The sequence below is a fragment of the Vicia villosa genome, unplaced genomic scaffold, assembly GCF_029867415.1.
Source record: "Vicia villosa cultivar HV-30 ecotype Madison, WI unplaced genomic scaffold, Vvil1.0 ctg.003655F_1_1, whole genome shotgun sequence".
NCBI lineage: Eukaryota > Viridiplantae > Streptophyta > Magnoliopsida > Fabales > Fabaceae > Vicia > Vicia villosa.
This window is the reverse complement of record NW_026706261.1, coordinates 105,028-118,075: the sequence shown is the minus strand read 5'-3', so window position 1 is coordinate 118,075 and position 13,048 is coordinate 105,028. Positions and strand designations below refer to the sequence as shown.

The 13,048-nt window shown below is 34.5% G+C and overlaps 2 protein-coding genes across 3 annotated transcripts; one reads left to right on the top strand and one right to left on the bottom strand.

Annotated features, from left to right (window-relative positions):
* Positions 1-4,583: 4,583 nt before the first annotated feature.
* Positions 4,584-7,297, top strand: LOC131641312 (eukaryotic translation initiation factor 4E-1). The gene is made up of 5 exons (XM_058911612.1): positions 4,584-4,950; positions 5,114-5,279; positions 5,368-5,493; positions 6,897-6,962; positions 7,055-7,297. The coding sequence occupies exons 1-5, from the start codon at positions 4,673-4,675 to the stop codon at positions 7,103-7,105; spliced, it is 687 nt and encodes a 228-aa protein (XP_058767595.1). The 5' UTR covers positions 4,584-4,672; the 3' UTR covers positions 7,106-7,297.
* A 609-nt stretch (positions 7,298-7,906) lies between these two features.
* On the bottom strand, positions 7,907-11,795 carry LOC131641311 (transcription factor GTE11-like). Of its 2 annotated transcripts, none has more exons than XM_058911609.1 (10): positions 11,630-11,795; positions 10,141-11,012; positions 9,891-9,951; positions 9,579-9,628; positions 9,433-9,490; positions 9,258-9,341; positions 9,043-9,164; positions 8,886-8,952; positions 8,491-8,612; positions 7,907-8,407 (listed from the first exon to the last, which is right to left on the bottom strand). In XM_058911609.1, exons 2-10 carry the CDS (start codon positions 10,876-10,878, stop codon positions 8,153-8,155), a joined length of 1,557 nt encoding a protein of 518 aa, XP_058767592.1. In that variant the 5' UTR covers positions 10,879-11,012; positions 11,630-11,795; the 3' UTR covers positions 7,907-8,152. The 2 variants fall into 2 exon arrangements, with proteins under 2 accessions (XP_058767592.1, XP_058767593.1); XM_058911610.1 differs by having other exon boundaries at positions 10,141-10,951.
* Positions 11,796-13,048: the final 1,253 nt, after the last annotated feature.

Below are 13,048 nucleotides of genomic sequence, written 5' to 3'. Positions count from 1 at the left end.
AAGATCATCCAACAATCTTAACATACCGCATACCACAATAATTCAACACATTAAATTATCCACTAATTGCATAACATACATCCATCATGTAAACATCATCAACAATGCATCCAAATAGCATTAAACATGTACACATATCACAAATAACATATAACATCGTAGCTCAACAATGTTATTATCACCAAACATCAATTCACATATTACATAAATACAATTCAAGTAACATGTCTTCACTCACGTATGCATCATACTCATAGTATTCACCAATTCAACACATCATCATAACATATACTACACAATAACAACACATGTTGTTCACATCCAACATCAATTTATTGTAGCACATACGTTAAGTCACGACAAAACATAGTTAAATCAATTCACATTAAAAAATCATTACCTATTGATATATCCCCATATGGTCTCATTGTCTCATCATAAGGAAATCACTCACCAAGTATAACTTAACATAGTTACACCAAGTTATTGCAAATAACATTTTTCCTATGTTATCTCTACATAGTTCGTCATTTCATCTTAGTTCCAATCTCTAAAGACTATACCCTATAATTCATTGTATTCTTCCTATGTAAAGTTCATCTCATTAGCTTTCCAACGCTTCGAATGGCAGACAAAACGGACTTACGGTTCAAAAGTTATGATCTTTACAAAATCTGTCAAAATTGGATAACTTGCGGGTCCACTCAGGGCGACCCATGAGTCGACGCATACCTTGCAGCGGTCGACTGCTCGCTGAAAAACACATATTCTCACCCTAGCGAGTCAGCTCAGGCCGACCCTGCCTTCTGTAATGGTCGACTCATGCTGCATAAAAACCCCAAAATCACCTTTTTTTTTCTTCCCCATTTCCCTCATACAACTACCACTAACCCACATACAATTTATACATCAATTGACAGCAAATATCTCATTAATTTATCAAACAACATCCATTTACTACCATCTAATATGATTCAAAATTATCATTTTATGGATTCTATACAAACCCTAACATTTTGAAAATTATGAAAATAGAGAGATGGAGAACCTAAGCATACCACTACCTATTGCATACACACACACACACACACACACACACACACACACACACACACACACACACACACACACACACACACACACACACACACACACACACACACACACACACACACACACACACACACACACACACACACACACACACACATATATATATATATATATATATATATATATATATATATATATATATATATATATATATATATATATATATATATATCCATAATAATGAGGATTCTTCCCCTTACCTTAGGTTAGACCTCCTTCTTCTTCCAGTTTCCTCTTTCCCCTCTTTCTCTTCCCTTCTCTTGAGCTCTCTCTTTTCTTTTCTTTTTCCAAAATGAATGTTATGCCTCTAAAATCCTATTTTCCTTACTATCTTTATCTTAAGTTAATGAGCTTAGTAACACACTCACTCATAATATTTCTATTCTTAATTATTAGGTCCAATTAGCTATTATCTCATTATTCCACTAATAATATAATAACTCAATTAGCATAATAACACACAATTAAATAATTATCACACCAAATATTAATTAAATAATTATACTAATGATAAAATAGCTATTTAATAAATAAAATAGCAAATCGGGATGTTACAATTGTGGAGAATAGTGGCTGAAACAACAACTACGAGGACCCTAAAAATACCCTGTATATACTCGAATTTTCATGGTATTCACTTAGGTAGATGTGGATACATAAGTCAAGACTTATAAGCGAACCATCCAAAGTACTAAGATATCACCTCCAAAGTTTTGTTTGACGGTGCGCACCGTACGACGTGAAATAGATGTTATTTGACACGATGCAGTCAAGTGTAATTAGGAACTGCTCAGTCGCCTAATGAAATTTTAAGACTTTTAGTTTTGATGTTTTTGTCAATTTGCTTGTATGTGTTATTGATTATTCGTGTATTTGTAATTTGTTCGTTGTTTAATTATTCATGTGTTTGTAATTCATTTGCATTTGAATTGTATTATGTTCGCTTAAGCTATTTAGCATTGTACCCTAAGTGCCTTCATTATTCAATAAATTAGAATGTTGGTCCATGATATTGTGTGATATTTTTTAGCCTTGCAAGTTGGTTTTTGTCATTTCATCAGATGTTGCTTGAATCACAAGTTAGAACACTTAAATTAAGGTGTTAATTTGTTTAATTTGAATCATATACAATGTATGACTCGAATCATGCATATTGTGAAAATTTGATTTTGCCTCTGTGTGATTTAGTTCGAATCACAAGATGAACTTGACTCAAATCATAGCTCTCCAAGAAAGCTAGAATTAAACTCTGCCCCATATGAGTATAACATGGGGTGTAATGAGTAATGCCTATATAAATATGGACCTCATAAAGATTTAAACATCTACCTCCCACCTCATATGTACGTCCCACGTCCCCAATCATATGAAAAAACAAATATGTCACTTTTACCAATAAATAAAAAGCAAAATATTTTGACTTATTTTTGCATATAAAAATGTATGCATATATCTTCTTTTGAAGTTAAGAAAAACAAATACTACTATTTAAAAAAATACAATTATACCACACATTATGTAATTGGAAAATGCGGGAAAATGCATAGCCAACAATACATATATGTGATTTTTCTATATTGCAAGTGAAAAATGCGATGAGGTGGAATTTTCCCTTATATTTTACATTGTGTGCCAAAATGGCCAACAATATCTAGACGTGATTTTTATGTACTGTAAGTGAAAAACGTGATGCGTGGGATTGTTTTCACATATTTTCCTTCAGGAGAAACTTTAAGTTGAGTCCCTTATGTAACTTTAAGTCGAGTTCCTAAAAAAAGAGACTACAAGTTGAGTCACTTAGGATAGAATTTAATTTGAGTCCCTCAAGCGAGACTTCAAGTTAAGTACCTCTTGTGAGACTTAAGTCCCTCAGGTGAGATTTTAAGTTGAGTACCTCATGCGATACTTTAAGTTAATTTCATCAGGCGATACTTTAAGTTGATTCCCATAGGCGGGACTTTAAGTTGAGTCCCTCAAGCAAGACTTTAAGTTGGGGGTAGAAATAATCTTCTAATGGAAGACCTACAATTATATTATCTTTTGAGGGGAACAAGAATCTTCCAATGAAAGTCCAACATTTATACTACTTAAAAAAAAAGAATAATCTGATGTAAATATGGTAGCCATTAGTTTTTAAAAGGATTTGTACACCGACTAGCTAATCTCCTTTTGCCCAAAAACAATAATAGAAAAATAGCTAATGATAGTAATATCTAAGGTTAACTAAGTTTCATGTCCCTAGGATGAGTCATTCGTTCAACTTTTTAAGCTTGTAGGCACCATGAGGTAGTTTATGATAGACAAGATATGGGTCATCCCAGTTGGGTTGTGGATTTCCCTTCTAGGTAGGCATAACTACCTGCTTGAGCACAAGGTCGCGTTCTTGTATCTCTCTTAGGATCACCTTTGAATTGTATCTTCTGGTTCTCTTTTACTTGGCAAAAATTTCCCTTATATAGGTGATGTCTTAAGTATCATCAATTAGGTCGACTACGCATATAAGCCCCATCCTCATCTCCTCTTCATTTAATTGAGAAAGCCTTTATGTAGGTGTATTGATTTCAACATGTAGCATGATGTCAAATTTGTATATGATTGTGAATGAAGTCTTTTTGGTGGTTGAATGAGAGATGATATGATACGACCATGGTACTTAATAAAGTTGTTCAGCCCGTAGTCATTTAACTTTATCCAATTTTTTCTTTATTCCTCCCAATATCACTTTGTTTGTCGACTCAACCTTCCAGTTTACCCGTGGGTAGACAACGGAGATAAATTTTATCTACAAACCACACGATAAAAATCGATCACAGCGGAGCTAGCGAGTTGGGTATCACTGTCTAAAATAATAACTCCTAGTAAACCAAACCTGCACATGAGCCATTGTCAATAAAAGCAACCGACTCTTTCTGTCGTGATCTTAAGACGACTTTGGCTTCTATCCACTTTGTGAAGTAGTCTACCCAGATGAACAAAAATTGTAGTTTCCAAGTGCAAGTGAGAAAGGACCTAAAATGCCCATTCCTCATTTATAAAACAACCAAGGCAAGATGACAAAGTGGAGAATTTAAGTTGTTGCATGATGCAAATTAGAGTGCTTCTTAATGAATGTTGCGTTGTCCTTCATCAGAGTGGGACATAATAGTCTGCCCTTAGTAATTTGCGGGCCAAGGCTCGCCCAACAATATGATTTCATGCTCTCCTAGAAATCTTAATATGAGAGAACTCTTTCCCATTTTGTAAAACTTCTCTAGCATCTAGGTGTACTTTGCTGCGTGTTATCGAATTTTCTTAGCTTCTAACTCTACTGGAGGTAGATAACTCTGAAAAAATAGAATTTTTTTCAATGATAAAAAATTAGGAACAATTCTAATTTAGTCCCTTTTTTCGGAGGTGAGAGTTAAATGGATGGTGTGGGAAGTAGATTTTCCCCTTTATAACTTACCAACCAAGCCCATTAGCATCACTTCACCTTCAATTTTTTCATTAAAACCACTAAACGAGTGAACTCGCAACTCATTTGCATTTGGGAATTGAGAAAGAAAACGAGAGCGCAAAAATGGTTGTAGAAGACACCCCCAAATCCATCATCACCGACGATCAAATCACAGCAAACCCTAATCGGGCCATCGAAGACGACAACAATATCGAAGAAGGAGAGATCCTCGATGAAGACGATTCCTCCGCCACTTCCAAGCCCGTCGTTCACCAATCTCACCCTCTCGAGAATTCTTGGACTTTCTGGTTCGATACCCCTGCAGCAAAATCCAAACAAGCCGCTTGGGGTAGCTCAATGCGACCCATCTACACTTTTTCCACTGTTGAAGAGTTTTGGAGGTAAAGCTTCAATCTTTTCACTTTTAGGTAATTAGGGTTTCACACAAAATTGTTAATTTATTGTTTGAATAGTTTTGGAGGTATAGCTTCAATCTTGACGAATTTAGGTATTTAGGGTTTCACACAGAATGGTTAATTTATTGTTGCTTGGATCTTTTTTCAGCATTTACAATAACATTCATCATCCTAGTAAGTTGGCTGTGGGAGCAGATTTCTATTGTTTCAAGCATAAAATTGAACCGAAATGGGAGGATCCCATTTGTGCTAATGGTGGGAAATGGACTGCCAACTATCAGAAGGGAAAATCTGATACCAATTGGTTATATACGGTATGATTTTGAATCTTGTTGAGTGTGTTTGTTTTGGTTATTTATTGTGAAAGATTGGTTATGCTTTTTTTTTTCTTGATAACTGAAGTTGTTGGCAATGATTGGAGAACAATTTGATCATGGAGATGAAATTTGCGGAGCGGTTGTTAATGTAAGGGGTAGGGCTGAGAAGATTTCTATTTGGACTAAGAATGCTTCAAATGAAGCTGCTCAGGTAATTTCTTGGTTTTTTGTTTTCTTCTTTTGGTTGTATAGGAACTAGATGGTTGTTATGATGTTAATCAGTAATTTTCTAACTTCTTTGAACTAAATGTGTGCATTTGTTATGTGAATCTGAGTGTCACCGCAATGAATGAAAGACCTGTATGAGCTAGATGGTTCTTGTGAAAGCATATATTCACATTTTATAAGCTTCTTTATTTAATGAACAGTTTTCACATTTCTGTTGTTTCAATGCCTGTATTTCTTGTTTTCCTGTAATACCCAATTGTTTTGACTGAACTACCAATTTTGTCTCTGAAATTAGAGATGTTGGGCAATTTAGGCCCGGTAATGCTAAATTTCCTAATGATCTCTGATATTGAAAATCCTTGAGAACATTAGTCCTTTTGGGTCAGTCATTTAAGTCCTTAAAATTATCATGGAGGGGCTATTGTGATTGAGAATTTAAATTTCAGAACTCACTTAGTAGTTTCTAGTATAGTCAAGATTGCGTGGATCGTAAAATCTTACGTCCCATGGGTGCCTGAGTGATCATGCTATGATCAGAGAAAGATGTTTTTATTGCTGTTGTGGTCTAGATCTAGCTTTGTTGAAGCAAGCTGTGAAAAAAACATGCTGGGCCTTTTTTTGGGCTCGGATTATAATTTTCATGTTTCTGTGTATGTGTGTATATGAAATTACCATTTTTTTTTCTTTCGGTAGGATCTTATGTAACATGCTGACAATCCGAGTTTTACAATCTTTCACAAACTGATCGATCCTATTTAAGATCTTGTGCTTTAGTGCTTTACTATATTGGTAGTTTAATTGATTTCAAGGCCCAATTATCTGGCTGTAGTGTTTTACTTGCTGTAGAGAATTTAAACTCTATGTTATGTCAGAAGTATGGAGGATGAATGCAAGATTATACCATGTGCTGTGATAATTCCATTTAGCTTACTCTTGAACTTGCCAAACTAGCTTTCTTTTATGACTTATTATGCCACATGATTATACCATTTGTGACAATTCCATACAATTTACTCTTGAACTTGCCAAGCTAGCTTTCTGTTGTGATTTGTCACTGACAAATAACAATATACCATCATTTTGTATGCTTGTGCTGGTGTCTGTTTGAATCTTCTGACTCAACTTCTAGCAAGCTTGCTTTCTGTTGTGATTTATGTCACTGACAAATAACAATATACCATCATTTTGTATGCTTGTGCTGGTGTCTGTTTGAATCTTCTGACTCAACTTCTAGCAAGCTTGCTTTCTGTTATGATTTATGTCTCTGACAATTAACAATATACCATATCTATCATTTTGTATGCTTGTGCTGGAGTCTGTTTGAATCTTCTGACTGAACTTCTAGCAACTTGAGGAACATGTAAACTTAATTTTGTTATATTTCAGGTGAGCATTGGAAAACAGTGGAAGGAGTTTCTTGATTATAATGAGACCATGGGCTTTATATTTCATGTAAGTAGAACTACCTGCGTGCTTTCACATATTTGCATCACACCATCTAAAATCAGCCTAACTTTTGTTTTTGCATTCTGCTATTTTTGCAGGATGATGCAAGGAAGCTCGACAGAAATGCTAAAAACAAATATGTTGTATGAACTGTATAGCGTTTTTACATGGTAGCAAACTAGCAATTGCATGAGAGTTGCCTCTCCCATGTTCAATATGTTGCTTAATGCTTTTCTAAGCCTTTTAAATCTCTCATCTTGAGTAGTATTTCCAGATTTGTGTACCGGATAATCTTTTTGATTGTAGACGATGTTTCATCAATAATAGAGTGATTTAGTTAATTGCTTTTTCTGATTGAATGGGGACAAATTCTTACATATCCTAGAGTTTGAATATCTGCTAGAACTATTTTTGCCTTTAAGTTTTGGAAATTGCTTCTGTTTTGATTGTAAAGTTGTGAGTGAAAATTTGGACTAAATACCCCACCTCTACTCAGGCGATTTGTTTGTTGTGGAATTACCTAACTTCTAGAAACTAGTTTGTTCGAATAAGTGCTTTATTCTATTGCAGCCGAAGGTATCTGTTGCAGAATTTGGAACTTGAATAATTCCCACGCTTAAGGCATTGTTTGGGAAGGCCTTCTTTTTACTTGGGAGTTTGGAGGGAAGAGGATAGCAGAATTTGGCACTTCAACCGTTTTGGAGTTTGAATAGGAGGAGATGGGTGTATAATTGGAGAGAGAACTTGTAAAATAAAAAATAGATATCTCACGTAATTTTAGAATATTATAATAACAAATTACATTTGAAAGAATTTTAGAATCCCTTCAAACTTTACCCGTCATGAATAAAAAATCCTTAATTTACAAGTGTATCAACCTAAACAGAATTAAGTGTTATTTCGCGTTCATCAATAGCATAAAATATATTCAGACTAACTAATATTGAGAATGAAGTGCATAATCACAATATTTTCAGTTAAGCATAATCTCAACATTTTTATATCACAGACAAACACCAAGTCTACCGTAGTTTCTAAGTTTGAAAGAGAGGATTCCTCCATGTCGATCCCATCAGGACTTTTTTTTTATATTCCAATAATAGGGCACACACGTGATCAAAGACCTGATTACAATTATTGTATGATTCCTGTCTAGAGGATATATAAACAATCAATACTGGCAGAACAAAGGTTTGTCAAAAAATTTCCCCTTCCTCCCAGACTCCTCCCCCATTCAGAACCTCCTCATCTTCATCTGCGACATAATCATCCTTGATGAATAAACCGAGTCGCTCCAATGGGTTCTCAAACTGAAGTTTATCCAATCTTCCCATTGCAGTTCTGTAGCCATTTCTACCGCCCAGAGCTTTATAAGATAGCGTACAGCCACTCAAACTTTCCAGTTCTTTCACAATCTCCAAATTATGTTCAATGTCAACAGATCTTTTCATCTACAAAAGACAGAGTGAACATTTATTTTGTTAATATACAGAATGAGTTGCGACATAAATATAAATGAGACAAGTATATTAACCTTTTCTATTGCATCTCGGGCAGCTTCTCTTTCCTTTTCTATTTGTTGCCTTGTTTCTTCTTCCGCTCTCATTCTTGCAGCTGCTTCAGCAGTTTTAATTTGGGCTTCTATCCTTGCTTGTTCTGTTATGCAGCATATCAGGAAGGGTGGTAATCATAAATGAATTAAGAACAAACACTTCAAAAACGTGCACATCATATTATATTGCATACCAATCCAAAATCACATAATACTCCCATCTGTCTTACAGTTAGTGTCACACTTCAAAAAAAATTGTACCATCTAATATTATATTCAGAGTTCCCAAGTCATTATATTTCACTTTATATTTAATATAAACAAGTACACATGTTCTATCAAGTTAAACTGTCTTCCAAGTAAGAGATAATATTCACCTTCCCGCTGTATCCTTTCCAGTCTCTCCTTTTCAAGCTGCATTTTCAGAGGATCGCATTTGTCGCCCTGAAATGAGCAATGACAAATATATTAATAAACCACACTATATTTCAAAAATAACTCTTTGCTAAGGCAAGAGTAGAGAGAAAGCCATACATGTTCAAGAAGAGTCTTTTGTTGTGCTTTCAATATGGTATCCGCAAAGCGACTCTTGAGCATAGCAGCACGGAGAGCCTTTTTAGGGGAAAGCTGGACAGGAAGAACGGTGGTGCTCCATACTAAAACAGACAAAAAATAGAAACATATCACTATCAGACCTCATAAAAAATCAAATGTAATTGAGGCTTAATTTAATAGGCAGAGAAACTGACCTTCACCAGAAGAGGCGTCAGTAGCAAGAGTTGTATGCTGAGAACTAGGACATGTGTGTTCACTATCTAAAGAACTTACAGCCCCTTTACATAATATCAACATCAAGTATACCATATCAGCAGTAACGTAAGGGGGTAGAGAACATAATATTTTACAAATCATAATTCTTCTCACCATCAGAACCAGGATCAGATTTCCTCTGCAAAGGTGATGTACTTTTAGTCTTGCAGTCCTGGTAAAGATATAAATTCTTATTAGACTTGAGTAACAGGAATATCTTAACGTTACATCTAATTTTGCTAATGGTATGTTAGTAAAACCTGTCTCAAAGCAGCAGCACTACTTGTTGTAGGCTCCCTATCTTCAGATCCTTCAGAAGACATAACAAAGTCAAACCACAAGTTAATCAGGCAACCAATAACATAATAAGCACTTATAGATATGACAAAACAGTGTGTGATATCACAATAGATATTAAGCTTGCATGCAACAATAAAAGACATGCTTTGCTTAATAGAGCTTGAACCAGAGAGCTGTTCTTAATCATGATTACATTTTCCGCCTATGGAATACATAACTCTTAGCTCTTCTACAAAACCATAAGCCTATACAGTGCCCTTAATGCATCATACCTTTAATCAAGTCCTTCTGAAGTGGTTTGCAAGGAATCTGTGATAATTTAGGTACCTCCACCTATGTACAAAGCATTGTCAATATACATCTATCAAAAATACATAAAAGAAACAAAAGTTCCATCTCACATTAAGGTGACTGTGGATAACAAAGTTGGCAGAAGCATAAATTTAATAACAATTCATGTAAATATATTGCATCGTTGCATATTTAAATAAGGCTTTTTTCCTCACAGAATACAACACTTACTTTAGCATCTCTTGGTGTCAATGAACTAATCTTATGAATTCCTTTGTGTTCAGATGCTCGGGACCTTTTGGTCAAGGAATCTTTATGCCGGGATTGTGTACCAATACAACTTTTTCTCACAGTTTCTTTAATTATTCCAGTCTCACTTTTTCCATGTACACTTTTCCCGAGCTCATCTTCACAATTCCATTTTTTATCCATATCTTTCCATTTCCTGTCAAACAATTTGTTGAGATCCTTTGCCATCAAATGAACATCGTTGCTTGGAGGATTATATGTCATGGCATTTGAAAAGGTCAATCTGACATCAGCTGCAAACTCCTCTTTGCTATAATAAACATTTTTCTCCAACTTGGATTTAATTGTGCCTAAATCCATGGGATGAGATATGACCATAAAATAATCTGGAATGTTCAACGCTACAGGATCCACTGGCTTCATAAACACCCAACTATAGTGATGAGATGATAAGCATTTGAGGATTGCAGCACACATCTGTGACCCTTTCCGATCAATCTTCTGCCTTTTATTCTTTGGACCCTCAATATTCCCGGATGGTTCTCTTTTCTTGGAATATAGTGGTGAGGACTTTTTGATAGAATTACAAGGTCTATTTGCATCAAGTTGAGACACTTTCTCTCCAAACTGACATTTTGGCCCAGAAACAACCTCTATCCTTTTGGTAGAGAATTTGATCTTCAACTTTGTAGTTGGTGCAATAGTCTCCGTAGCAATCATGGTTGATATAAACGGTGAGTGCGAGGACACTCTCCAAATTTCCAAGTTCTCAAAAGTCAGAAGACTTTAACTCCTTTGACACAAAGGCATCAACAAAACTATCAGTCCATATATAAACAGATCACCTGGACAGCCTGAATAAACACATCAAAAGAGACAAAAGCCACCATAAATTTCAGATCAAAATACTTATATCGAAAACTAACATTCAGATAGTTTTTCCCAAGGACCTTCAAATAGTTGAGTAAACAGTTATAGGGTTTAATTCTTAAACACGCACAAATATTTTTTCAATCATAATCCTCAAATATGTACAAACATTTGACTCTAATCATAATATTTTCGAAAGTTACACATATGATTGATTATGGTTCATCAAGAGAGTATAAAAATTTCAATATATCAAAGATTCAAAATTGGAGACAAATTCACCGACCCAATAACGATATGAAGCAATACACGAAATCACAAAGCATTATAACCGACAAATCTCACTAGATCAAGTAATAAAAAAAAAGCAAAACAATACCTCAATTTCACATCAAAATCGAAAATTGGAGAGAAATTCATCCAACCCAGGTTTCAAATCGAACAACGAAGCAATAATAAGAGGAAAGAAACACCGAAAATTGAAATCTTTCCGGTTACCCAACGAAACCCAAAGAACAAAACAAACAACAAGAACAAAACCGAAAGAACGGAAAATCGAGAGATGGAGAAGAATTAGGGTTTGAAGAGGAAGAGGAAGTACCTTAGCTGAACCGGAGATGAAGGGCTGCGCAACCCTAGTCGAACGTCGACGGAAAGAGGAAGAAGAGAAACGGCAGCACTGCGATTTAGGGTTTTTAGTTATCTATAGACACTACGCGTGAGTGAGATTGACTTTTGGGATTTTTTGGTTTTGGACTGATATTTTGGGTTTTTTATATATGGGACTCGACTATTTTATAGTGCTACTTCTTAGGACTAAAATTAAAAAGGCCATTTATTTTGTTTTGATGATCGAAATACTAATGATGTGAATCATATAATTTTTGGAAAGTATTGATATTGATTTTATTTTATTTTTATAAAATAATTTATGAGATTAATCTTTATATGCACTCAACCGAATCACTTTATGATATTTTGATTAAATTTAATAAATATTTATTTAACATGAATTTGATTTGAAAAAATAATATAGAAATGAATATAACACGTAATTTTGTAAATAATTAATCATAATTTTTTATTAATTAAAAAAAATTATTTCTCTTTTATTATCACCATCATCCCATAATTTTAATTTTAAAAAGAGTGAACACTCATTTTGGTCCCTCACAAATATTGCACGAGACAAATTAGTCCTTCACAATAAAATAGACCTAATTTAATCCCTTATAAAATTTAACCGGATCATATAAGTCCTTCTGTTAATATTTTTTTAAATCGGTTTTTTTTCTAGTTTTAAACCGTGACTGAACTGCCACGTTCGATTTTAATTATAAATAAAAATTAATTTAGTATTTAAAAAATAAAAAATAAAAAAATCCAACGTGTCAGTCCAGTCAAGGTTTAAAAGTATGAAAAGAACCGGTTTAGAAGTAGGAAAAAACCGATTTGAGAAAAATATTAGCAGAAGGACTAATATGATCCAGTTAAATTTTGTAAGGGATTAAGTTGGGTCAATTTTTTTGTGAGGGACTAATTTGACTCGTGTAATATTTGTGAGGGACCAAAATGAGTCTTCACTCTTTTAAAAAATATCTCTCTCTCTGATTATTTCTAAGAATATGGATATAAGTGCGTTTCTACAACTACCTAACTAAGAATGAAACGTGCCTAAGAACACTCTAATTTACCCTTCATCAAATGATAATTTTAAACTAAAAGATGCCCATATAAGTAATTGACTAATTCATTTTATACGGACCAATCACATGCACTCATTTAGCCAAGTGGCAAATCCTTTCATTTATGTTTTACAGTTTCATATCTTTTAATCGTACTTGTTTCTCTCTCTTCATCTTCATACAGACTCTCTCCTCTCGCCTCTCTTTCCCTTTCCCTCTCCCTAACCCTAACTGTCGCATCCCCTTTCTCTACCATACATGCGACCATTACCACCTCCGATTGAAAAACCAATCCCATATTCGTTCTCCCCATCTCAAGACCTTCCTAATGAACT

Excerpts from the sequence above, each read along its gene's own strand:
- LOC131641312 (XM_058911612.1), top strand. The coding sequence starts at position 4,673 with ATGGTTGTAGAAGACACCCCCAAATCCATCATCACCGACGATCAAATC. Across the intron at positions 4,951-5,113 it reads ACTGTTGAAGAGTTTTGGAG|CATTTACAATAACATTCATC; the intron begins GTAAAGCTTCAA and ends ATCTTTTTTCAG. Across the intron at positions 5,494-6,896 it reads CTTCAAATGAAGCTGCTCAG|GTGAGCATTGGAAAACAGTG; the intron begins GTAATTTCTTGG and ends GTTATATTTCAG.
- LOC131641311 (XM_058911609.1), bottom strand. The coding sequence starts at position 10,878 with ATGATTGCTACGGAGACTATTGCACCAACTACAAAGTTGAAGATCAAA. Across the intron at positions 9,952-10,140 it reads TGACACCAAGAGATGCTAAA|GTGGAGGTACCTAAATTATC; the intron begins GTAAGTGTTGTA and ends CTTTGTACATAG. Across the intron at positions 8,408-8,490 it reads CCCGAGATGCAATAGAAAAG|ATGAAAAGATCTGTTGACAT; the intron begins GTTAATATACTT and ends TGTCTTTTGTAG.